Source organism: Sinocyclocheilus rhinocerous, unplaced genomic scaffold (assembly GCF_001515625.1).
Source record: "Sinocyclocheilus rhinocerous isolate Xijiao unplaced genomic scaffold, SAMN03320098_v1.1 scaffold705, whole genome shotgun sequence".
NCBI classification, from domain to species: Eukaryota; Metazoa; Chordata; class Actinopteri; order Cypriniformes; family Cyprinidae; genus Sinocyclocheilus; species Sinocyclocheilus rhinocerous.
Window position 1 is genome coordinate 717,818 of NW_015630576.1, and position 27,698 is coordinate 745,515.

Sequence of the window (27,698 nt, forward strand, 5' to 3'; positions counted from 1 at the left end):
CTTTGAATAATTGGTAATTATTTGTACTTGTTTACGGACATGTGATTTTCTTTTCTTTCTTTTCTTTTTTTTTTCGTTTATTATTTTATTTGGTTTGATGTCATTTATATGCTATTTCCCTTGTATGTTCTCTCTTCTAAAAACTGCAATTAAAAAAATCTACAAAGCGTGATTTCCACCCTGAGCAGCCAATAGAAACAGGGGACACGGGAAGCGATTCATGACTTCCCCGGCGTTCTTCCTTAAATCATTTAAACCAATCAAAGAGAGGCCGCCTTCTTGACAACGCACATGATTGGGTACGTTGTTTGTATTGACATACCTTGTAGCCAATCAGAGGAGTCAAACGTGACCCTCTGCCCAATTACAAACGAGGACGTAGTTCCGAAGCTTATAAATGACAAGGTGACAGTTTTCACGGAGTACTCGTTGCCTTTAAGTTAGCTGCAAGCGTGTCCCTGTAACCCCGGACCTTGTGTGCTGTATCTAATAGGTGAGTCTGGTTTTCTCTGCATTCGTCTAGAGATACATAATGGGCAGGTTTGCTTTTTTAAGCTGTGAATGTGTGCGGAAGTTGTTGATCCGGCTCAGATAACTACAGTGCCATTCAGAGAAGCGCGATTACAAACGAGGACGTAGTTCCGAAGCATATAAATGACAAGGTGACAGTTTTCACGGAGTACTCGTTGCCTTTAAGTTAGCTGCAAGCGTGTCCCTGTAACCCCGGGCCTTGTGTGCTGTATCTAATAGGTGAGTCTGGTTTTCTCTGCATTCGTCTAGAGATACATAATGGGCAGGTTTGCTTTTTTAAGCTGTGAATGTGTGCGGAAGTTGTTGATCCGGCTCAGATAACTACAGTGCCATTCAGAGAAGCGCGTTGCTAAATCTCCGCTAGCCGCTTGTCAAAGTCATTTCATGTGAATGAATGAATGAATCAGTTTGCGATTACATCTTAGGATCCTAACACGTCGAGCAACCGGTAAATAGCACAAATGCTCCTTAGCTTCGAGATTTATAGTGCTTTTTAAATGCACGCAGGTTTTATTCACATATTGCTCGTGACGCTTGCAAAATGTCTGACTCGCGCTGGGCCCTCAAACTGGCGCTGCGCCTAAACCATGCAATTGCATGCATTTTTATGCTACAATGAAGTGCAGCTATAAATTATGTCTGTTTCATGTTGTAAGACGATTTACATGCGTTTAAGTTTCAATAAAAAAACAGTAAAAGCTATGGGTGACCTTCACTCTACAGCCTGTCCGCCTGAGCAGTTTCCAGGCAAGTTCAACACCTAAAGTTTAAGATTAGTAATCTTGGGAAAGATTATTAATGTCCTTTCGTACTTAATAATGTATTTTGAAACTAGTATGGACCTTATTCTCAGGCTGTTCAAAAGGTTATCCATACTATGACCTGAAATAAGTCAAAATAGACAACCTAGGTAACTTTGAATGGCAAATATGTAATTAAATAAAACATGCATAAGAGGAAAATATTTAGTACACAATTTATGGCTGGATTTATGCTGCTAGTGTCAATGTGGACTGTTCAACAGGCTCTGTCTAATAACCTCAGATTTGATGGCTTAAACTATCCCTCCAATCTGTACATTTTATTGTGGGTAAAAACCTGTATTACCGTAGTCAAACATCCAGCCCATGACCTCTATGCTGCCATGTTTGACCACTGACCTACAGGGATGTGCTCTTGGGCTGAAGCAGTCTTGCATCCTTTGGTTGGATGTTCACATATCCAAGCAGATCTAAATGGATGGGCTGTATGCATATAAAGAGTCTTCTGGTTTGGATGCTGATGAAATTATGGAACTATTTAATATCTCATTTGCTTTCTCCGAATGGCATGGTCTTAAATTGGAAGTCTCTTCAGTTGCTAAGTGAGTTGTAACTTAAGTCTCAATGGCGCAAATGTCTTTTGTCTTTGTCGCTTTCCATAAATATCAGTGTATAGAACACTAAATGAACACTAAATTTCATGCCATGCTGTGAATGACGCTAGTGCTTTTCTTTCACCGGTCTAACATCTTTCTTCTCCACAGGCTCCAAACATGTATGCATGTGCTAAGTTTGTCACCTCACCTGCTGTGGTATGTATTCAGTCTCAAATACTGTCACACTCCATTGACAGTCTCAGAAAATTACCTTAATGCCATGTCTATCTAGAGGCATGTTCTGAGTATTGAGTAACTTCCATGGAAGTGATTGTCTACATTTAATATTAGTTCTAACCACATTTATAATCATGCATTTAAAGGCTTGTTAAGTTTACGTTTATGAATTTAGAAGATGCTTTCATTCAAAGTGACTTGCAATAGAGGAACACAAGGAATTTTTCACAAAGCCATCAATATTCATAGTAAACGATGCCAGGTTTATTCAGAAGCTAGATTAAGGAGCTAGAGAAGTAAAGAAATACCCACACATTGTTTTTGTTTTTTCCCTTCTCTGCAAGTGCATTGGTTTAAAGTTGTTAAAGTTGATGACATTAATACCTATTGGGTCCTTGTACTCACTCACTCATAAAATATTTGAATCAGAAACATGCTTTCTGTTCAGGTTTGTTAATAGAAAAACAATGCATATCATATTGACATTAATTTAGTTCTCATTCTGAATTTTTTTCTCCTTCAGGTCCGTGGAGGATCCAGGGTTTTGGCCCGGCCTGTTTCAGTGGTGTTCAACAGACCAGAAGCAAGAACTGAACAGGTAAAAAAAAAAATTAAAGTGCCTTCCATGTGACTTGCAGCTTCTCTTGCACATACTTATATTTCTTGCCCTTCTCAGGCTGCTCTGTTGCCAGTCAGTGAAGCCAGCCTTCTTAATGTAACCCGGGGCTTCCAGACCAGCGCTGTATCCAGAGATATAGACACCGCGGCCAAGTTCATTGGTGCTGGTGCTGCCACGGTGGGTGTGGCCGGATCAGGAGCAGGAATCGGGACGGTGTTCGGCAGCCTCATTATTGGCTATGCCAGGTAATCAGCCTCTTAAACTTGGTTTATTTGTTATACATGTAGCTTGTGCCTAAATAGCTTTTTCTCCATTTACAGGAATCCCTCCCTGAAACAGCAGCTCTTTTCCTACGCCATTTTGGGCTTCGCTTTGTCTGAGGCCATGGGTCTGTTCTGTCTGATGGTGGCATTCCTCATCCTGTTCGCCATGTAATTTGGATGTCTTCTCTTCTCTCGTGGTTCGACTCCCTTGATCTGGAGATTGGAACTCTGACACGCAGCTTAGGCCGTGGCATCGCCATTCCAACAAAACTACAAGAAACTCTCCGTTTTTATGTTCCCCTGTACCGTTTTTCCTCTATCTGAAAGTTTTATGTAAGAACTCACTTCACATAAGGCCATCTGAATAAATGGTTGAAATCTGTTTGCCGTTGCTCTTGTTTTTCCGCTTTGAGAATGCAAGGTTGTTGAGGAAAGGTAGACTAGGCTGGTGTGTTTTTAAAACTAATATTGGATTTGGGGAATGTTTATCAAAAAATGTCCTTTAATATAACTTGTGACAATGACAATTTTCTTTTTCGGGGGAAAGTATCCCCTTAATACCTCCAGATTAGATTAATAAAATATTTAGCAATGCAAAAATACATGGCAATCATTGAGTCAAGTTTGCAACTCTGTTTCTGGAAAAAAAAAAAAGTACTTAAGTTCTTACAAGATGACACCTTATGCAATGTAACAGATTACACCCCTCATCTCAGTTCCATCAAACCGCTTAAACCAGTCTCAGTTGGTTTAAACAGAATTTTAGTTTAAAGCTTCACTTATGTGTGTAATACAAGTATGTTAATTTTAAGTAATGTCCATAGTCACTGCTATGCTGTAATTAATTGTGCTGCTGTAAAACTAGTAACTCGTTGTCATAAAAAGCTTCTTTGTTTGAAGGACATCCCATATTTTGTTCCTAGAGAAACAAATGTAGAAATGTTGTCGGTTTCCAGGGTTACCTGCCAAATATTTTGTGGGCACTCGGTATTGAAGTTATCCTGTCATATGAGGAGCTTTCCAAATATATGTATATATATAAACCTTGCTACGTGTACTGCGTTAGGCTATAGGCTAACCGACACTTGTCATAGCACTTGCATTTTATTGCTCTTCTGTTGATTTTGATTGCTTCTAATGCCCTTATTTGGATAAAAGCATCTGCTAAATGACTAAATGTAAATCAAATCGAGCGCGGCTAATGTAGACCGATTCTCTGACAAATGACTCGTATGAACAGATTCGTTTTAAATGAATCGGTGAATAAATAGAGCGACCAATATGGTCCGAGTCCCGGTTCTTTTTAATGAATCAAACACTTACGAATTAATACAAGACTCACTGAACTGTTACTGTTTGACTCCAAATTAACCAGTAATGGTTACTGTATTAGGACTGTTTTCATATGACAGTTTGACGTGTAGTTTAAAAACACATTATTTAGAGTTCTGTTATACCGAAAGAATCGTTTGAATCCTGAATGTCCTCTAGGAGTGCACCGCTAGATGGCACTATTTCCTTCTAAACGAGGAGGAAGTGAGGAGAAATGAAACAACGCTGATAAACAGGCCAGGCCAGGCCAGACCAGACCAGACGAGGAGAAACTACGTTTATGCGCGTTTAGACTCAGTTACTCACTGATGCGAATGATAAACGCGTCTCTAAGCTCAGCTAACGTTACTTCAGATAATAGGTTAAAATCGGCGCTGCTTTCGCCATTGGGTTGTTATAGTTGAGGTCGGAAGAGGGGAAAGGGGAGAATATGTAGGAGTCATTTCTCTCTTCCTGGCCTGCTCCTCCACTTGCCTCCGAGCGAGGAGAAACTGAAACTGCATTGGTAACGGATTGATCTGACAGCGGCTCGGTCAGTTCATCGACGATGGCGGATAGCGTTGGGGAGGAGGCCAACGGCTCTGTGGGGACGGCGCAGCTGTCCTCGAGTTTGGGTAATTCCGTACCGGGCCACTCATCAGCCTCGCCGCCTCCGGCAGACACCGGCCTGGTCGTGCCCTCAGTCCCCGTGATGGCCGTTCCTCCGTCCCTGCCGACCGGTATCGTGTCAGGGGTCCCGGCCGGAGCGGGCCTCCTGTCCCAAATTCACGCCACCTCCTGGGATCCTACGCTGAGCACCGACTGGGACAACGAGAAGGCGTCTCCGCAGTGCATTCTCCGGATAAAAAGGTAAAGCTGGGCTGTCATGTAGCGCTGTATTTGTTTTGGGAAATATAAGACAACTTTTTTAAGTTAACCAGCGTGATATTTGCATTGTTTGTTTACTTTCCAGTCCAGACATATGGTGAAGGAAGTAAGCTGTGTGTGTCCCGAAAGCTGAATAAACACAAACTTCCGATTTAATATTTCACTGCTCAATTTTGATTCTCGGCACATTATATATGTGACCCTGGACCACAAAACCAGTCATAAGGGTAATTTTTTTTGTACTTGAGTTTTATACATCATCTGAAAGCTGAATAAATAATTCACCATTGATAAATAAACCATTGATGTATGGTTTGTTAGGATAGGATAATATTTGGCTGATACAACTATTTGAAAATCTGGAATCTGAGGGTGCAAAAAAATCAAAATACTGAGAAAATCGCCTTTAAAGCTGTCCAAATAAAGTTCTTAGCAATGCATATTACTGTTTAAAAAATTAAGTTTTGATTTATTTACGGTAGGAAATTTACAAAATATCTTCATGGAACATGATCTTTACTTAATATCCTAAAGTTACTCTTCAGGAACTCGAGCTGCGTCGGAAACGCTAGGGGAACGCCCTTCCGCATATATTAGTAATTTAGCAGACGCTTTTATCCAAAGCGACTTACAAATGAGGACAATGGAAGCAATCAAAATCAACAAGAGGGCAATGACATGCAAGTGCTATAACAAGTCTCAGTTAGCTTAACGCAGTACACATAGCAAGGTTTTTTTTTATTATATAAAAGAATAGAGCAAGCTAGTGTTAGAGGCCTTTTTTGCTTTTGTTAATTGTATAATAAATAAAAAGAAAACAAATAGATAGAATACAAAAAGATTAGAAAAGCTAGTGGTTTTTAAAAGAAAACAAGCAGTAAATGAATAGTGTAAGTCTAAAAGAGACAAGTTTTTTTTTTAAAGAATAGAATTAGAATAGAGATTTAAATTTTAATTACAATTTATAAAATATATATAACTGTCTATTATGTGCCAAGAATATAGTTTTAAAACTATTATTATTACATTAATACAAATAGTTTTTCATTCTGATTTATTTTCATCTTAGGTATGTATTTCTTTCTTTGAGAATTGATGCCTGTTGCATAAAATGTGATATTTATTGTATATTTATTTGAATATTTATGCATATATTTATTATTTATTATTATTATTAATTTCATATATTTCATCTATATTTGTTTATTATGTTGCATATTATTGCTCTTTTGTTGATTTTGATTGCTTCCATTGCCCTCATTTGTAAGTCCCTTTAGATAAAAGTGTCTGCTAAATGACTAAATGTAATGCAAACGTCATGAATATATATATATTGTTATATTTTGTTGAACACACAATGTAATTTTGAAGTTTGGTTGGTACCTTTCTTTAGAAAACCACCAAATAATGGCATTTATCACTAGAACAGGGAACGTTTTAAGTTGAAAAGATTATTGAATATTTGTAAAATATTGCTCAAACCATTAACCAGTCATTCTCTACTATCCTGGCATGCTAAAACATTTTCCAGCCAAATGTTGCACGCAGATTAATCTATCATAGGCGACTGTATTTATAAGACACAATGTTGCCACTCTGGGGAATTATCACTTGGCAGTGACTTTGGCCTGGGCATAAAGTGATAGATGTCGCTGGAGGACTAATAATGGAGAAGTGGACACAAGACGAAAGCACTCGGTGACAATGAGTCAGTTATGTTTATGTGTAGTTTGTCTCTTTACTCCAGGCATTCAATAATCTAATGGTTTTCTTGGTAGAGTATTTTTTTGAGACCTCTGCTTCCTCCTTGTGTTTTGACAAAAACGGTGCATTATCCGACCAATGTTTCTTCATATTCGTGAAGTCTCTGTGTTTGTAAGCATTCTCTTCTCATACCCCGCTCTTCTTTCCTTCATTTAGAGACATTATGTCCATTTATAAAGAACCTCCTCCAGGTATGTTTGTGGTTCCTGATCCTCATGACATGACCAAGGTAAGCATCAGCACACTTCTCCCTCACAATTATGGTGATATTTCCGTTCTCTGCTCCCTCGATCCTTCCTTCTATTGTTATATTCTTACTAAACAATGAAGGCATTAATTGCATGTGTACAGTTAAAGTATTAGGTTTCATGGACAATGCTTTTACAGCATTTTTGATTCAAGATTAATATTAATTACAACATACGCACTACTAAGTTCAGGGTCAGTATGATTTTTATTTTATTCTTCTGAAAGAAATTAATACTTTTATTCAGCTTGGATGCGTTAAATTGATCAAAAGTGACAGTGAAGACTTACATTGTCACAAAAAATCATATGTTTCAAACAAATGCGGTTCTCTTGAACTTTCAATTCATCAAAGAGATTCTGAAAAAAAGTTGCATTTCTTGAACACTAAGTTAGCATTTACAGTGATTTCTGAAGGATCATGTGACACTGAAAACTGGGGTAATGGCTGATGAAAATTCAGTTTTGCCATCACAGGAATAATTTCACAGTATTTGTAAAACATTTTTAAAACATAGTTATTTTTGAACTGTAAAATCGTATAATTTTTTACTGTATGTTTGATCAAATAAATGCAACCTTGGTAAGCATAAGAGACTTCTTTTAAAAACGTTAAAATATTGAACTGACCCCAAACTTATAAACCAGGGGTGTCAAACTCAGTTCCTGGAGGGCCGAAGCCCTTCAGACTTTAGCTCCAACACAAACCATGTAGTTTTCAAATAAGCCTAAAGGGCATGATTAGCTGTATCAGGTGTGTTTAATTAGGGTTGGCGCTAAACTCTCGGTGCGTGCCAAACGGGATATATCGCCCTCCGAAGGGCACTTCGGATTGAAAACAATCATGGCCGCCATATTGAAGGGTCGTTCCAAACCGAAGTGCTCAAAACTGGCCACTTCAAAGGGCCCTTCGGAATGAAGGATTTCGAAGGGTACAACTGATGGACACTTCGGGCTCCCATGATCCTTTGCGCAGATTCTTTGCATGATGACGGCGCCTCCGTGTGGGCACGTGATGATGATGCAGAAGGGCACTTCAAGAAACAGTTGTTTGGTCCCCTACACCCTTCAACCCTTCGAAGCTCTCACTCCGGAGGGTCAACCCTTTGAAGGGATTAGGGCATAGGGATGAGCCCTTCCGAATGGAACGCAGGGTCTGCAGGGCTGTGGCCCTCTAGGAAATGAGTTTGACACCCTTGTAATAAGTTTTTTTTTTTGCATTTTTTATTAATGTTTTTATGTACAAGCACGAATTAACAATGAACAATGGTAAATAATGGTATAAAAATTAACGTTAACCTAAATTAACAAATGCTGAAAGTATTGGAAAATGTTGTAATAAGTCATGGAAATTGCTGCAGTGAATGGATGTCTCTGGTTATTCTCCCTGTAGTGGTTTGGAATAAACCGTCTTCCTTCTCGTGTCTCCACAGATTCACGCCCTCATCACTGGACCCTTCGACACACCATATGAGGGCGGCTTCTTCCTCTTCCTGTTCCGCTGTCCTCCCGACTATCCAATTCACCCTCCACGTGTCAAACTGATCACTACCGGGCACAACACGGTTCGTTTCAACCCCAACTTCTATCGCAACGGCAAAGTTTGCCTCAGCATCCTTGGGTAAGAATGATTTCTTTTTGTGATTGGATTCCCACATGTATTTTACTTGACCACTTTTAGTTCCAAAATTGAGGCCTGTTTACACCAAGGACAACATGTTTTAATATTCATTCTAATTCTGTGAGAATAGATAAGTCCACATCACATCCATAATGATAACGAGACATGATCAATATTGTAGAAATCACTTTCAGAGTTTTTTTGTTTTTTTCTGTGAATGAATGATGATAATATAGTTATCGTTATAGCTAGCTTTATCGTCCTTGTTGTGATCCTGATTTTGATGGCTGTTTCTTTCCACAGCACTTGGACTGGTCCAGCGTGGAGTCCCGCCCAGAGCATCTCCTCCGTTCTCATCTCCATACAGTCCCTAATGACAGAGAACCCTTACCACAATGAGCCAGGCTTTGAGCAGGTACAACAGCTCCCACAATGCATTCTTAGTATCTAAAGCCTTGATGTGGTCCTCCTGTAATCTGTGATTGCTATCCACAGTGAATGTTATCGTTTATTCTGCACTGTCATCTGTTTGCTAGGAAAGGCATCCAGGTGACAGCAAAAACTATAACGAGTGTATCCGCCACGAGACCATGCGAGTTGCAGTGTGTGATATGCTAGAGGGTAAAGTGCCGTGTCCTGAGGCCTTGTGGTGAGTGATTATCCCTTGAACATTTTGCATAATCAGGGTTATTTTTAAAGCGCTTGTAGTCCACACACAAGTATTACCATTAGTGATGCACCAAAATTTAGCAACCAATAATTTTCGTCCGAAACTGCCGTTTTGACACACTTTTGACTGTGTCAGTGTCTATTTTGTGCTAGTGCTGGATTAACAATATTGATTTCTCGTTTTTAATGAATGGCTTTCAAATTCTTTTAATTTTCTCATAAAATACAAAAAGAAAACTACCGCTTTTTAATGTAAAGTAGATTTAAGTGGCACATGAATGGATCATCTCTTCTGCGTTACTAGCACAAAATAAACATTAATGAACATCAGATGGTATGTTGAAGGAAACTGAAATTTACTGAAATGTAATCATTCAATGAGTAGTGAACAGCAAAAAATATGTCAGTAAAACTGTTTACAATGTTACATTTACCTCAGGAAAGACATTCAATGTCCATAAACTGGTTAGTCAGCTAAACTGACTAGAGAGGAGGGGAGCATTTTGATAAATAAATATACTTAAATACATATTCATTAACCTGTTGTCTTGTATGTTTGAATAAATCTGTCGTGAAAACAAGTTTTCATTACAACCACCATTAGCATGCTTATATTTCAACAAGTTGGAGTAGAAACATAATTCTGGTATTAAGAAGTTGACATAACTCCCTTTATGTACAGTTTAAATGTTTGTACAACTTTTTTTGTTTGAGTGTTTATTATTACATACATTTTCTCAGTTTATTTATTTTCAAATAAAGTTTTTCAATTTTGTTTTCGGCTAGATTAAAACTTTAAAACTTTAATTTTGGGTGTCTGTGTTTCTGTAAAAAAGTTCATTGCTTATTATTCTTTATTGAACACCCTTATAAGAGCATTGTTTTTCTGTACTAGGAGCGTGATGGAGAAATCCTTCCTGGAGTACTATGATTTCTATGAGGGGGTCTGCAAAGAACGTCTGCATCTCCAAGGACAGAACATGCAGGTAATGACTGTTTGCAAATGTGCTTTGCCACATTTCACATCGCGCCTTATTATTTGTCATTTTGATTGTCATCGTAACATTAGAAGTATAACCTTATGCAAGCGTTGAGCATTGTGATATTACAAACATTCCAATTCGCAGTGGTGAGTCATTCGCGTCAGCATTTACAGAAGAGCAGCAGGAACAAAGAATTTGACGTACTACCACACCTCCGAGTGAAGAGCTGAGCTGAATCACTCCGCGCAGCTTCTATTCGCCAGCAGCCATTTCTGTGGGATTTCCAGAGTTCTTATTGTCCTCAAGTCACGCTATGAATCAGTTTTCAGGCATTTTGTAGTCGTGTCGCACATAGTTAAGTGGATCTGTTGTTCAGATGGTGATTGAATTTTATTGTCTTTGTGTGATTTGTTCTTACCTCTTCTATAGTGTTATGATATTGTATTGTAACCACTGATCTGTATAAATGATCTATTATAGATCAGTGGTTGTAACATGTTAACATTTCATTGAGAGGGTTTAACAAATTCTCTAATGCCGGGTTCAGACTACACAATATTTTTGTCGGTCACGATAGTCACTGTGTCAGATTACACGATTTTGACTCCTAAAATCTTGTCGTGTCGTGGACAAGAAACATGTCAGACTACACGTTGCTTCCCGACCATTCATCGTGTGCCGTCTTTAACGACGCGCGTGATGTCATCGAGAAGGCGGAACTAGCCATTACTCTAGTCTTCAGTGTCACATGATCCTTCAGAAATCAGTCTATGATGATTTACTGCTCAAAAAGCATTTCTTCTTCTTATTATTATTCTCAATGTTGAAAACAGTTGTGCTCTTAGTCTCTGTGAAAACGGATACATTTTTTAAGGATTCTTTGAATAAAAAAATTCAAAAGAAAATAGAAAGTTGTTATAACATTGTAAATGTGATAAGTTTATTTCCAGCATTCTTGCTGAATTAAAGTATTTGTTTCTTTCAAAGGAAATAAAATACTGACCCCAAACTTTTGAATGGGGGTGTATATATTATTATTATTATTATTACAGTATATAACAAATGATTAGTTTTCTCTTAGCCAAAAATATATTTTTTAATCTGTTTTGGTACTTGGCACCTCAGTTTGGTTAAATATCCTAAATGCCCTGTTCCTTCCTTTTTTTTGTTCTCCATCAAATTGACATATTTTGTTCTATTTCTTGCAGGATCCTTTTGGAGAGAAAAGAGGTCGTTTTGACTACCAGGGTCTGTTGACCCGTCTCAGAGCCATCCAGAGGCGATTGCGGGAAAAGTGCCCACCAGAGGACAACGATGGTGACTCTGACTCCGACACCAGCTCATCCGGCACTGATCCGGACAGTCAGGGCAGCTCACAGCCTTAGAGTGCCCTCTATCGGGGTGCGAAGCGAGCAAGGTTAGACCGTTCCCCTTTACCTGCAGCTCCGGACTCCTCTCAAGCGAGCACAGATGTAAAGAGTGCTGAAAACCCTGGCGATTCTACTGACAGAGGACCGAGTGTCTGTCTCATCCGATTGGTTAATATTTTTCCTCTTGCTCCTTGTGTGCTGGCCAATGACTGCCTTTTGTTTTTCTGTTTGTTTTTGTTTTTTTGCCCCTAATGGAGAAGAGGTTCAGTCCGGAGGGGGAATGAGGTGTATAGAGATGTATGTGTGCGTGTGTACACTTGTAAGTGACAAAGATGTATACGCCGGCTTCACAGCCTCAGCTTTTTGAGTCCATGTTTCTCTGTCCCTTCCTGCATCCAGTGTAGAGCTAACAGAAAAAAACAAGTCATACGAAGTCAAATAATTAATGATGATAATAAAATCACTCTTAAAACAAACCGGTTTACTTGCAAATACACACATTTCACACTTAGTTTCTAAAACATTTTATTTCGCTGACGAAATCGTTTAAAACCTAAATTGAGATACAAATTCATAATGAACTGAATGCCACACTTTAAGACGGATGCAACTTAAAAAAAAAAAAAAAAAAGTATATATAATAGTTCATAGAGAAGTTTTATTTTAATGTTCAGTGTTCTTAAAATGCTATTGAACTGGTGAAAGTATCAGCAGCCCGCCGAGCCCTTATGGGAACGGTTGCCTTTTGAGTGTCAGTTACAGTTTAGTTTGGTGAACTTCAGTCTGTCTCTAATTGTGACGCTGTTGAGTGTCAAATGAGACTTCTGTTCTGTTATTGTTCTGGGAATAACCTTGAATTTTCAACAAGCTAGAAACTTACTTTTGCTCACTTGGTTATTTTACTCGTAATGCTTAGACGGCAGTTCCACTCCAAGTGTCCCTCGATACTGCTACAAATGTCGTTCTCTTTACCGGGGATACTGTGGCCACTGGTGTCCTCGTATGCAACAGGATGAAGCTGCCTCGTACAGATTGGGGAAAGAGGAATGGGATAATATTCAACCATTACTTGACACCGTGGTTCATGACTATCTATGCTCCTAAATATTTTGCAAACATCTATTGCAATCCATCCCTTTAAATAGCAGGCATATAGTTTTCCACATCATGCTAAACACAACCAGACTGGCAGCCTTTAGTATTTTGTATACATGTACAATTATAATGCATTTTATTCACGAACAAGCAGATTACATATAGTCTTCTATTAAGTGAACCACAAAACAACTCTTTTAACGCATTCTCCGATGGGCCCCGAGTACAGTTCCGAGGTTTTGCATGTGCTAGCATTTTGATGCAGTTGATTTCTCTTAAGTGCGAGAGAATATATTCTGGTCTAGGACATTATATTTTGATAAGACAACACTGTTAGGTTGCTTGATTGTTTGTTTTGAATGAACAATTTGACTCGAGTCTTATGTTTCTCTTCTAGAACGCCCTGCAACAGGAAACAGTTCCCCGACTATGAGTTTGACTTTGTGATGTACTAATGCTTTTTCCCTTGTTAGCAAAATGAGAATGAATTATGTAAATAATTAATGTATCTATCAGTTGCAACTGTAATAAGAAAATATAAATCTGATTCTGATTACTTGTGCCTCTCTTTGATTTCATTTGGTTCCTCAACTTACTATTTTAAGCATTATTAAAATAGCGTATTTTTGAAGTTCACATGTTGATTTGATGTATTTCTATAAGCTAAGTCCATAGTTTATATATATGTTTTTGCATGTGTATAGGAAACAGTTCCCCGACTATGAGTTTGACTTTGTAATGTACTAATGCTTTTTCCCTTGTTAGCAAATTGAGAATGAATTATGTAAATAATTAATGTATCTATCAGTTGCAACTGTAATAAGAAAATATAAATCTGATTCTGATTACTTGTGCCTCTCTTTGATTTCATTTGGTTCCTCAACTTACTATTTTAAGCATTATTAAAATAGCGTATTTTTGAAGTTCACATGTTGATTTGATGTATTTCTATAAGCTAAGTCCATAGTTTATATATATGTTTTTGCATGTGTATATTATTTCCAGAATTTTTTTATTCGATGTTAATGATTACATTTAGAAAGTAACACATTTGGCTCTATGTGGCATCATCTTAACCTATACAAAAGTGCCAAACTTGAAACATTTATGAATTATGTAAAGATGCTTAATAAAACAGGGGTTATAAGTTACTCACTTTTATAGAATTTTATACAGGGTTTGTCAAAAAAACATAAAAAACGAAAATAAAAATATTTATTCATATATTTCTAAAACATTTTGGACTGTGACTGATTTGGACACTTTGGACTTTAATTTAAATATCTTGAGTGCAACTGTTTTGTGCACATTAGATCAACAAAATATATATATTTTTAAATACATTTTTGGGCACAAAAATATTCCTTGTGTTATTTTGTGTGGATTCACACCTGTCTTGTTTGGTTCGATTGAATCTGAATCTGAGATTGAACTCAAGTTTGTTTCCCTCCTTGGTGCGGATCTTTTTGGCAGGTGTGAATACAGCAATCATACTCGGGTGCAGACCAAACAACCGTACCGAGACCCAGCTGAAGAGGTGGTCTCGGTCCGCTTCCAAATGAACTCTGGTACGGTTGAATGGATAAACCAATGAATGGATGACCTTAAGCACACATGTGGTTTTGTTTACAGTTTCTGGTTCACGTGCAAAACTATGGGATTACATTTCTGCCACATTTCTGCGCACGAAAGTGCATTTTGCACGCTCGCGATCTGAGTTTTGTGGAGAAAACGTTCGTTTCGCAAAGAAAAAAGTATTTCGAGCGCACGAAAATCAATTTTGCGTTTAAAATAAGTTTTTGGATATGTGCAGACCTTCTCTTTTGCGCGTGCAACGTTTCACTAGCTTGCTCAAACTCAGATAGACATAAAAGTTTTTATGTTTTGCGGCTCAAAACATAAAAGCCGCAAAGAGTTTAATTGGCAAAAAACCCGAATGTCTAATGAATGTCAAACGTCAAACTAACTTTACCGCCATAACTAGCGGACTTTCCTGGTGTGAATACACTCTGATCTGACACAATCGAACCATCTGAAATGAGCTCTTTTAATAATGGAATACAATCCCTGTGTGTATAATGCTTGTGGTAGGGACACTGCTAACACATTGTGGAGCTGTCATTAGGGGGCGGTAGTGTGTAGCGTTTGTCACCACAGACCTCGAGCCAACTGTATTATAATGAAGAAAACTGTTAATCAATGTGAAAGACTGGAATTGCCGATGTTCTGAACTGTTGATGATTTTTTAATTGTTAGATGTGCTTATAGAGGCAGTTTCTGTATGTAAACCTTATAGAATAGGTATGTAAATACCATACCATTAAAAAAAATAAGTACAATGTCCCTAGTGTACTCTTTCAAAACTACTAATATGTACTTTAAAAGTACTAATATGTATCTTTAGGGGTAAATAAGGTACAAAGATGTACTTTTTAGCTTTTGTACAGTCACAGCTTTGTAACTTTTTTTTCTGAGAGTGTAAGATCATTGACAATCTATTTGATAAAGATTAAAATTGTCTTGGAGGAAATGTTCAGCTAAAACTATAGCTAAAACATCTTAATGTAACATCCCCTAACTAAACACTTTACTCTTAAAAACAACAGTGACCACAAAATTACTAACAAACATTGATAAGCACCACAGAAAAGGGTATGAAATGTATGTCACAGAGATTACACCTTTAACATACTTTTTCCCCCTTTTTTTCTGTGCCCTCCTGCATCAACCCTGTTCTGGTATGTAAAACAAATAGTTGTCGTTGAAGCAAATTGATCTCAAACATGAATCTTGACAGTGCACATAACTGAACACGGTGAAAGAGTTGTAGTAAACTGTGATAGCCTATAGCAAATTCGTGAAGAAATGTAGCTCTTCTTCGAAGGAACAGCCATACATGTACTTTATTTAGCCTATTTATTAAAGGCTAGGGATCACCTGGTAAATGTTAAAAGATTATTAGTTCTAAAACTATCTTTGAAAACAGAAACTCGTTTTATTTACAAGATTCGGTTATCAGAAAACATGGACCCTTCATCCTTTCGAGTATTCATTAGAATTTGAGTTATAAATTCGTTTCTCTTCATATCCACATATGCTGTCATAATGCCGTCGCTACATTTATTCTGAATTATATTTTTTGCCTACATACACCATAAATGTAGTGGAGCGTCTTTGTCTTTGATTTTGTCACATGACTGCCTTATGAATAGTGACTCGCTTGTGCAGGATTTCTTTCACGACAATAGCACAACATTTGAATTTCAGGAGAGGGGCGGTGAAAGTTCATCAGGAAAAAAAACGAACCAAAGTAACCAACAGGCTACAGCAGCGAGACCATGCAGAGTAACACAAAAGTTGAACATGTCAACAAAAGTTATCGCAATGGGAAAGAAACCGAGGAAACCGCGAATTTATGACTAATTTAAGTCATCAACAGCCTAAGTTCTGTTTAAAAGGAAGTTATCAGAGGAAGTCATGAGGGGTAGATGTTGAACAGATGAAAGTTGCTTCTTATTGGTCTTTATGCTTCGTAGCCTACTTTAAAGAATTAGGCATGTAATTAAAAAAAAACTTGATATTAGGCTAGCTACTGAAAACGGTCCCATTATGAACAATTTGAGTTCCACTTCATTCATTCATTCATTTATCAAAACGATTTGTTTTCTAAGATACACTATTGACTTTAAAACAGTCATTTGATTGACTCAGATTCGATTTGACTTTGGTCTTTCGTTATAGCAAACTGTTTATTTAATTCAGACAATTATTACAAAGAGCTAAACATCTTGGTTGCTGTAACAGATTGACTTTGCACCTTTAAAACATTTTAATAACTCGTTAAATACGCAGAACACAATTAAATAATTTGACTGGTCTTATTTACGTAACTTTTATAAAACTTGCAATGTATAACATTTAGTGTGCCATTTTAAGCGTTTTTAGTCTTTGTTATTTGTTTTCTTTACACGTGCTGGGAGTAAATAACAATCTTAGCAATTGGTAAGGATTCACAATCTAATGTATAGCTACTGGAAAATTATAGGATACGAATCAAGCACACAACGTTAACACAATATTTCGTTTTATTTTGTCGAGTTGTTTTCCAGTTTTGTCGCGTTGAAAATCTCTATAAATGTAGGCTATAGAAAATCTTTAAAGCTATGTCATTGCCAGTTAGCATTGGTGCACTTGACCAAATAAATAAAATCAATGCAACCTACATGAACTTTGAGTATCAATCATGTGTAACTCTGTAGCAACATATCTGTCACATCCAAGTGACATATTACGAATGAAACGTCTGGTAAACAACACAGTTTTATATCCCACGTGACATCAATCTGGCAGAAGCTTCAAGTAGGCTAAACGAAATCCATTATGGTTTGTAACCTAGGACCTATACAATCTTTATGGAATTTGTTCCCACAATATAATGAAAATGTCACTATGTTCGCTTGAAATCTGATATTAGATCTTATTTGTCTCATAAATTAATTCAGTTAATGAAGCTTCATATGGTACATGTAATCATCTGCCAGAAATAAATGATAATATGCACTTAAAATGAACTTAAAGTGTACAAACAATTCTCTGTGCGTCTCAGTTCCTCGGAACATGCATTATCTCAAAATGCCCGCTTGGTGGAAGCAGTCACGTGCAAGTCATTGCCCTAGTGGGCATAATAAACTTAAAACACCAACATCTTATAGCTGGCGGTCTCTTGATCTCGTTTTGAGAGCTAAATATAGTTTGTAGTTTGCCGAATTGATACGGAGAGCTGTCGATACAACTGTCGATAAGTTAGCTCTCTGATATGAGAGTCAACCACAGCTCGTTTCCCAAAGCTCTCTCTCTCTTATGGAGGACGAGAAATGCCTTAAGTATAAATAAATAAATGAATAAATACGTAAATGCAGAATTAAATAAATAAATAAATGTAGAAATACATAAATTAATTAATATATGAATAAATAAATATACTCTCTCTCTCTCTCTACGAGTAAATCAAGCGCATTTGACACACTTAAATGAATAAAAAGTGCTTATTGTGTTCAGTCGCTCAGTAGGTTAATATTACTTAAGATTGGTGAAGAAAAACAGGTACTTCGATATACGTGAACTGAAGCATAAGTCGTATGTATATATGGACGAGGGAAATAGGCTACAACAACTGGTGAGTATATTTGTTCAGATCGTACGTGCGGGGGGTGTGTTATGTACGTCACCAGTTTAGAGGCGAAACCCTTCTCTGATTGGACACACCCTCTCCCGCTCCATTTTGTGAAAAACCGCATATTAGCTTCAAGTTGCTGGTCATAAAATCTGTTTCTTTGTCGTTCGAAAACCGGATATCGAATATTCAATGTATTTATCATCGAGAAGTTTAATACAGTAGAGGAAGTGATGATAAGAATCAGTCAGGTAGTTCAACAACAGCGTGTGCATTGCATGATGATCATTCTTTTCTTTCTTTCTTTCTTGTTAATTTATCTTGTCTTGTTTTGTCTTTAATCTAAGTCACTTTTCTTTAATTTGTTTACAAAACTTTATTTTTCAAAAAGGCTTGCTGATTAATGTTGCAGTGGTATTTTAATTTTGCTGATTATTTATTTTATACGTGCTTGTATTATGCGTTTAAATTGCATACTTAAAATAATTAAATTTGCTTGTGTGTTGTGCTCTTAACTATTTTGTTTTTGTTGGAAATGACTGTCTTCCTAAAAGCTTCAAATATGTTGTACACTTAATTTGTACACTATGTATTTATAAGAGAAAGAAACATTTACTCAAACTTTAGTGGTTTATTTTATTAGGAGATTAGATAATTTTTCAACTTGTATTTGATTTGAGAAACAGACCTGAGAAACTTGTTTTATTGGGAGGGGCTGGATTATAGGCTACTAATTATTTATCAATTGTATGTAAAATGAAACACTGCTTGTAATATAATTTATTTATTTGCACACAGCATTTAAATCAAACAGTTTTATAAACTCACGTTTTTTTTGTTGTTGTTTTTTTTTGTGGGTTGCATCAACAGGTTTTAAAGAGACATCTATTTTAAAAAGACATCTAGTTTAGATGTTTTTACAAACTGGAAATATTTTTAGATATGTGTTTATACATATAGAAATAAAAGAGAAGACAGTTTGAAACCGTTTGTTCAAAAATTGCGCAACATAACTGTTTCAGGAGTTGGAAACACACTAAACATACTGCTGGTCTTCATTGTGGCTTACTGATTAGATTAATAAAGCTGGATTTACAGGATTTTACAAACACAGATTATATTGTGTTATTGCTAAGACAGCAGAGAGGGTCTCACATCATTTGAGTGGCATCATGGGAAATGACAGGGAACTGCCAATCATTCTCAACTTCCTCCAAGAGGGCAGAAATAACATCACTCTTTGCCAGTATTTAAATAGTCCAAACATGCTTTTGAACAGATGCTGTATGAGACAAATGTAACAGGTTGTCAAATAAATTTAAAATAAAATGTTGCATAAAACTATTTGCATGGTTGCATGGGTTTATGTTGGAATTGTAATGTTCCTTATTCCAAGGTATTTAAAGAGGGAAAACAAAAATTTCTATCTTTGAAAACTTTAAATCAGATTTGGTTCTGCTGTTATTTTTGTTCTTGCAAATGTATGCCCATAACTGCTCAAACTAAGACTGAAATCAACGTGTTTGGATTACTTTTTGTAACATTTGTGTTCTTGTATTTGTACATGCATAAAAATAACCAAAATTACTCATATTTAAAAGGGATTAAATTCTCTGTTAACTGTTTAATTTAAAGAAGTTAAGTGCTACTTAAATATCCAATATCTACAAATGATCAGACACTTGTGGTATTTTTAGTTCTAAGTTTATTTCATTTAATTGTTCTTAGTCAGATTTAATTAATGATTAATTAACAAAATGATTTGTTTTCAGATTCAGTCAATTTATTACATTTAATTTACAATTGATTAAAAAAAATGAAAAGTTAAAGATTGTAAAGATCTATCAGTTCCTTCCATGATGAGAATTGCCTATAGATGCATGAAGATACAAGAGAAGCAAAAAAATATATATATATTGAAGCATTCAAGGAAAACAAAAGTAATGAAGTCTTTACCACTTGCACTCTTAGACCTTCTGAAAAAGCCTTTAGGGGATCATGGGTTGCACAAATATGCATACTAATCTGCCTTTCTTGTGATGGAAAAAATAAAATAAAAAATGAAAATCTATTTTGGGTTATATAAAAAAACTTTAGGTCTAATTTTGTATTATAATAACCATACAATATAAAGTAATTTACATGCAATAATGTTGTATTCCTGTCCCTAGACTGCAGTTCCACAATGACAGTCTTGTTGTGGCTATAGGTTTTTCGAAGTTATGTAACATTTCTCGCTTTTTTTGTATGCAAAGAGGCTGATTAAAAATGCATATCCAACGATTACATTAAAAAATGTTTAACTGTCTATGTTTTCTTTCAGCTACAATCTTCCATTTCTATGTTTAAGACTGATCTTGCCTCTGGTCTCCAATATGCAAATGTTGCTTTCCAAATATTAACTGTTTGAAAAGAAATACAGCAGAAACTTGCCTTACAATGACATATGTAGGCAGGTAAGCCAGTCAGATTACCCTGAACTATATGGGGCCAGACCAAACATAACTTCAGCTTTGTTCGTCAGGTTTCATTTTGTTACTTTGTCTTTCTGATTTTTTTGTTTCACCATTCATTATTTTCTCCAAAAAGTAACCTTAAGTTACTGGAATCAACTGAATAGCATGTAAACTGTAAATAAACATTTTGTCACTATTCTTAGAGTCATTCTTGCTTCTTTTCAGAACTTCCTTCCTACCACGCTTTGTTCCCCTGAGTAAGATCCAGAGCCTTGTTGCTAAATGCAACATGACGCAAAAGAAAACAAAGCACTTGTTTATATTCTATAGTATCTAAATCTACTGTTACCAATAAAATATAGTTTTTGTATTATAAGCATAACACTTTGTAAGGAATAGCAAGAAACAGTTTTCACTGATTCACCATCAAACTCCTAAATTCCTTGTTGTCCTGGATGAGCTCCATGCCTGTGGTCCCCCTCACCCAGAAAACACCAGCTATTCCTCATCCCCCTCACAGTGTGTGGTCAGGTCACAATCTCAAATCTCAGAGTCGCTCTTAAACTCACAGGGGGTTGTATTGACATGCCAATTCCTTCACAGGACCACAAAGTGCACCCCCTTGCAACAGTTACTGAGTGTAACAGGACTATGAAAAGAAATTCATATCTCATGCAACACAAGAGATGATGACTTGCTGCGGTTTTGCATGTTTATGGTTGCTTTTAATAGAATATAGGCTACACATGCATTTGACCTAGTAACTTTAAAGCTAACTCTGTACAACCACTCACAAAAAAAAAAACGTGTTTAGACAGAGGCCATCAGATCCGTGACCCCTTTAGTTCTTAGTACATCTATACCCTGCATGTCAGCTGGTGTTGCAGTAGAGATATGCAACTGAATCTGTTAAAATTCATATACACCTAACAGAGTGAATTACCTACGAATGGCCTTGAGGCACTACAAAGAGCATACGCTTATGCATTGTGGTGAATGAACATAAAAATAAGAAGTGTAATCCTCAAAGCAGCCTTTATTTACATTGTAGTAAACCTTGGCGAGAGACCCTCCAGATGCGTACTTGCATCAGGGGAAACTTTGTATTTATCCAGACATTAAAAAGACAAGGCGATTAATCACTACAGACGTGTTACACAATTCGGATATGCACACAACTACGCCTCTTTAGTCAACTCATCGTAATCATTCTTGAATGAAGACATCCTTGCGAAGTTGTGCTTCGTTACTTAAAGAGTCCGTCATGTGTGATTTAAACATGAGGGAAGCTTAAGGAATCAATGAAACGGGATCTGCGCTTGTTTTATTAAGCACGTTGGTCGAAATACACTAAATTACGCATCATTGCGGACCATCGTTATGGCGTTCTTGCGAGATGTGAATCACTTCTCACTCTTGCTGTAATGGACGGGAAGCCATTTTCTCACAGAGAGCCGGTGTACTGCCGCCACGTGTACAATTTGAGAGCCACGTAACAAAAGTAACCGCTTGAAATTCACATCTGATTTGCGTTTAACTCATTTTAATAGGGATTTGAGGTCGGATTTTTCAGACCTGAGTATACCGCTGAAAAAATCCTCGCAATGAAACATATCATACACAGCGTGCACACACAATAGGCAATGCAACAGTTGCTCACTTCCTGTTGGTAGGCGGTATCCCCGACGCTAGCTAGGCCCTGCTTTCTCAACATCAGTTGTTAGACCTTCTCGTGCCTCGGTTTGGCCCGACATGGAGGGGAGCACGAGAACTTTGGAGATCTGTGGGAAATCTGTCTCGCTGCTGGAGCTGACCTGTTAAAGTTAAACTGGATTCTGCGTTCCCCGCGCAGCCAAGTTCCCAAGAGCCGAATTAAAAAGGATACAGTGTTTCAATAAAACCATGCATCGAATATGTGTGTCACTGCTTAGTATTTACTCCACCTCAAAAATGTTTGCCATAAACTTTGGTTGTAAAACTACTCTAACTAAATGTTTTACTTCACCGCCCTGCTCGTGACCCACAGCTAACAATGTCATAAGGATATTGGTTCGAAATACGTGTTTCGTGATCAACTTTAGCCACTTGCGTAAGGCAAACGAGTACGAAAAGGGCAAGGATAAGGAAAAGCAGCCGGGCAACATCACAGAGGGATTGCATTTACACTTAGAATATCTTAAAACCGAAAATGATAACAAATGGCTTTTTGTCCTGTAAATTGTGTCTCGTTGGAATCCGAGACATTCTTGCAAATGCAGAAACACAAGGTTAAAAGAAAACAGGAAACGTGACGTTGAGCGCAATAAGTAAAACTGGAGCAAGTGTGGGCTAGTATGACTCTGTATGTCTGTGTGCATGGCAGAACATATACGGTGCAATGTACAGAAAACGTTCCTGTCTTTCCAATCAAGCACAGTTTGAGAGAGAGAGAGAGAGCGCGCGCACGAGAGAGAGCAGAGGACCGGCCCCTTCTCTAGCTACACTGAGACCACGTGGTTTCTTCTTTGCAAACAAAAAAATTAGTAAATTCGACTCGGTTTTAGAGGCGGTGCCATCGCCAAGCGGTAGGATCTGTGTGACAGTGCAGGGTACAGCTTTAGGTTGAGGGGCAGCGATCCGCCTATATGCTCGCCACTATTCCATCGTAACAAACATCTGCTTAATTCAAACTGATATCATTTCTACACCGTGCTGGGAATTCGCGAAGGTTGCTACAGTGAAGAATATTTACCACTCGCCTGCAGGACTTAATAAGACTACAACGTTACTGTTAGTAGAACTTTCCCCTTTTTATTTTGGATTGTCTTGCAGTTTGATTTTTTTCCCCTCGTTTTTAATTCCAACCGGCTGACATCTACATGATTTTGTAATCTGCGGGTGTCTTAGTCCTTTTTTCCAAAATTAAGAGCGTTTTGCCGAAAAGTTTTATTTTCATTTCTGTTTTGGGGGGGGGGCGTTAGAGTTTTTCACGATGAACAAGCTATATATTGGAAATCTCAATGAAAACGTGACTGCAGAGGACTTGGTTAAAACCTTTGAAGATAACAAGATCCCATACTCTGGACAGTTTCTCATGAAAACTGGCTATGCGTTTGTTGATTGCCCAGACGACCAATGGGCAATGAAAGCGATTGAAACATTTTCTGGTGAGTAAATAGATTTTAATGGGCCTTTCGTTACCGGTTTGCTTCTTCGCCGGTTTTCTTTCGTAACTTACCCTGGTTAACCTCCCATAAGTGTTTTGCTTGTTTATACTTCAAAATCTATTGTTTTGCTGGGGATCTCGGTTTTATTGTGAAAATGAATCAATGTTTCTACTTTTTGCCATTGAAGTCAGGGCAATGTAAGGCTCTATAGTGCAAAGGTGCCTGAGATGGTGAACTTTTAAGAGGAGAGGGTTTGCATACAATAAAAGCATTCATGCACACATCTACCACGACTTTACTTTCTTTGCTCTGACAGGTTTAAAACGTGCAGTGTACTCTACTTTAGCAAATAACTATGCATTTAGCGTCGTTCTGATTGTAAACTGTAGGACGTGGTTCTCCTAAGCTCAGTCTTTAGGTTTAGTCCAACCTACCCCGGCACAGCTATAGAATCCGGTCTCACCCCTCCCCCTTTTGGCTAATAGGCCAATGGAGCTAAAATGAAACATGTTTCGTGAAGCCCCTATTGAGTTAACAGGCACAATGCTGAGGGATACCTTGTCTTTAACGCATCCGACCATGTAGCATTCTCATATGCTGACTTTAACCATGCAGTTTCATTGCATCTGTCCCACTGACCACAAAATATGTCTCTCCTCGGTTCTCCATATATGTAGCATGTGACGTGTGCTCTATATAGCACGAAGGTCGCCATGCCGATAAGGATCCAGTTAAAACTATCCACCACATGAAGTCACGGTCAAGATTAATTCATCTTCAGCTGTTCTTTTTATCGCTATATGCCTCTTAGGTCTCAACTAGACACGAACAACAAATAATAGCCTACACGTATGGAATCTGTCATACAGTTGACGCAAATAGCTAGTGTAGCCCTGAGCAGTGAACCTAGAAAGCGTCCTAAGAATTTTGTCATTTATTTTATTCTTTTATTTATTCATTTTTTTAGTTCAATTACTACACCCACCCTTGCGAATCCAACACCTCAAAAGCTCGTTTAGGCCTTTCGCAACGCAAGTTATAGGCTACAGTAAAAATACCATTTCTCTTCACACAGGGAAATACATATAAAAATATTTGAGGCACACATTTATTATGTTTTAGTTTTAAAATTGGCTTGGATTATGAGGGCCATTTAAGTAAGCTGTGGTCTCATTTTGTGAGTGGGGTAAAAAAAAATAGAAAAAAAATAATTTATTTCCTTTTTCCAGGTAAAGTGGAACTTCACGGCAAACGAATTGAGGTCGAACATTCTGTCCCTAAGAAGCAGAGGTATTTGCTTTCTCTTGAATAGTTCGACAATTGTTTGCTTACTGTACTATATAAAAGCTGAATGTATATATATGTCGTGGCGGTGATACAAATATGTGTACTGTGTAAGTAGGATCTCGCGGTGTGCTTAAATTGCTGATCTGTTTGGTTGTAACAGTTAAGTAGTTGTTACTTTTTAAGCGTCTAGCTCTCTGTATACGAATATACTTTGTTTCTCTTCACGTGACGGATGTTAAAAGGGGCATATGCTCGTAGCATTACACCACGTGCTGTTACATTCATAGTTACTACAGCGCTATATGGGAGTCGTCTCCACGTTAGGCATATGCGTGCATATTTGTCAAACATGTAACAATGCTGATCTCCGTGTCATTTCAATCACTTGTTCCCTGTTGATTAGGCCTTGGCCTACTGTAAGGCCTAGGCCTCGGTGCTTGATTCGTTTAAACGATTCATGCAACACAGATTTAGTTTTCTAGCCCGCTGTGGTTTTAAAAGCTGCTATTACTTTGGAACACCATCGTTGTTCGTACTTTTGTGCGGATATTTAAATGGTAGACTTTGTAGGGAACGCCGCTTCAGGTCAGCGCTGGAGAAACAAAGCGTAGCCAATATACATGGCTATGTTCCATAAACTGTACAGTTCGAAAGATTTGTTGTCTAAAATATAATTTATCCGTGTTTCTGCCGATAGTTATAAGTAATTGTGGATATGAGACTGTAACTTTTGCTGCTTAAAATTAAAATTATCCTCAGAAATGTATTTATTTGTGTTCTGGGGAGTTTGCATGGCGAGCAGAAGACTGTTTATGTGGAACAAAAAGGTCTCCCCCTTCGTCCCCACCCAGCTCAACTCTCCTTCTTACCTCTTTACACCCTAAACGCATTTTTTTTCACATCCATCCGAGCTACACTTGTTAACCTGGCGTATAACTCGATGGTAAATTGTTTTAAAACGTTGCATCCTGTGGAGAATCTATATAGTAAAACTATAATGTGTGCTAAATAATACAAATAAATAATTTGCAGTGAATATTTTAAATACTGCTGCTCATATATGTTTCAATAATTCTGTGGTAGGTACAGCTGATACATTTACGTTGTTTTTATGGCCGCTTTCTTACCAGTTGAACCAGCGTTTTATGTGTTTGCCTGGTTTACGCGCTTTAGCCATACATCTGTTTGCCGCTGACAGACCTGTTGTGTGAACGTATGCGTTGCATATTTAATATTACACTATACGTATGATATAGCTGTTTTTGAAAATTTTTTTTGCATATTTGTGATACATCTGGAGATACGTACGTAAGATGACGTACGTCTTCAGATGTATAGGCCTACTGATAAAGCGGGCTTTTTTTTTTATCATGAATGAATTTGTAACAGATATACGTTTTTAATAGACCTTAATGGCATACGTTGTGATTAGTGTTGGGAGGCCAACTGTACACTGATAGTAGGCTATGACACGTGGTCGCCATCAGTGTGAAGAGTAACCAACGTCAGCAATTGAGAAAATGGCGTACAACGTAGCTCTCTGTCGAAGGCTCCATTTGAAAGCACTGGGGCATTAACATGAATGGGTGCAAATGCATTTGATAGCGCCATGTAAACAGTTTACTAATCCGTGAACTAATCCTTAATATAATTGCTCGGTGAGATATTTTAGCTAAAAATGCGTTTTGCTCTTAAACTCACATATTTTGCTATTTATGTTTATAGGCTACTTAAGGGACTTTTTTCTCCCTGTGTGCGTATGATAATTTTAGAATTCGTATAGTCTGCTCTGGTGAGACGTTGTGTGGTTCTTTTGAGTTGAAAATTCCAAGTAAGCGGAACGCACGCGCACACACATACACAAAACACAACCAGAGTTGTGGAAAATGCATTAGAAATGTTGATTAGGGTGGAACTGTTACTCGTCGCCATTTTGATAAACGTCTTTGTGGGGCTGGCCTCTGAGGTGCGGGACTTTAAAAAGCAGCGTTCACCCCCAGGTCAGCATATATGTTGATTTGACCCTTTGTTGTGTTGTATGCGTATGTGCTGGTGGAATTGTGACTCTGTCCAATTCAAATAGATATATTTTTGCTTAATTTGTGCATGAACACATTTCAATTGCTTCAGGTTTCATGTGTTGCTTTGGAGAAGTGTGAATGCAGGATGAGTAACAAGATTTGGGGTGGGGTGGAGGGTCAGAGCAGCTTCTTTGCTATTGTGCACACCCCTTACATCTGGTAACATTGGGTCTGACTTATGTAATGCTCATAAGGAAAATTTGAAATGCGTTTTGTTGAAGACGTCTTATTGTTGACAATAAACAAATAATTAAAACTTGTCAACACATCAAGACCACCAAAAGCTGATATCAAGAGCTTTTTTGTATTCAGTTGTTTAAAGTAATATGCTTGTAATAAAGTAGTTGTTGGTGAAACTGATGTTAAATGTGTGCAAAGAATACAGTGAAGACCATAGAGGGTGTAGTGAGTAAGCCATAATGTTTTGTGCATAGAGCTGTGTGGGCGGCTCCATGTCTCACGCCTTGAGTTTCTCCCTGCTTTATGTAATGTTGCATTGGTGTGACGGGGCCATTTGCAATGGCTTGATGGGCCACTTTTGAAGTCCTTCGGCAGGAGAGATTTAGAGACAAGGGGAAGAGACACACCTTTATGACAATAC

General features: G+C 37.6%; 3 protein-coding genes across 4 annotated transcripts; all 3 read left to right on the forward strand.

Moving 5' to 3' along the window:
• Positions 1–433: 433 nt before the first annotated feature.
• Positions 434–3,389, forward strand: LOC107740625 (ATP synthase F(0) complex subunit C2, mitochondrial-like). 2 transcript variants are annotated; one of them, XM_016553105.1, is made up of 5 exons: positions 434–493; positions 2,057–2,104; positions 2,649–2,723; positions 2,802–2,989; positions 3,065–3,389. In XM_016553105.1, exons 2-5 carry the CDS (start codon positions 2,066–2,068, stop codon positions 3,177–3,179), a joined length of 417 nt encoding a protein of 138 aa, XP_016408591.1. In that variant the 5' UTR covers positions 434–493; positions 2,057–2,065; the 3' UTR covers positions 3,180–3,389. The 2 variants fall into 2 exon arrangements, with proteins under 2 accessions (XP_016408591.1, XP_016408590.1); XM_016553104.1 differs by lacking the exon at positions 434–493 and adding an exon at positions 649–750.
• Positions 3,390–4,531: 1,142 nt separating this feature from the next.
• On the forward strand, positions 4,532–12,507 carry LOC107740626 (ubiquitin-conjugating enzyme E2 Z-like). The gene is made up of 7 exons (XM_016553106.1): positions 4,532–5,188; positions 7,127–7,199; positions 8,650–8,837; positions 9,141–9,252; positions 9,374–9,486; positions 10,402–10,492; positions 11,698–12,507. Exons 1-7 carry the CDS (start codon positions 4,887–4,889, stop codon positions 11,872–11,874), a joined length of 1,056 nt encoding a protein of 351 aa, XP_016408592.1. The 5' UTR covers positions 4,532–4,886; the 3' UTR covers positions 11,875–12,507.
• Positions 12,508–23,521: 11,014 nt separating this feature from the next.
• Positions 23,522–25,041, forward strand: LOC107740657 (insulin-like growth factor 2 mRNA-binding protein 1). The gene is made up of 2 exons (XM_016553162.1): positions 23,522–23,729; positions 24,959–25,041. Exons 1-2 carry the CDS (start codon positions 23,555–23,557, stop codon positions 25,039–25,041), a joined length of 258 nt encoding a protein of 85 aa, XP_016408648.1. The 5' UTR covers positions 23,522–23,554.
• The last annotated feature ends 2,657 nt before the right edge of the window (positions 25,042–27,698 follow it).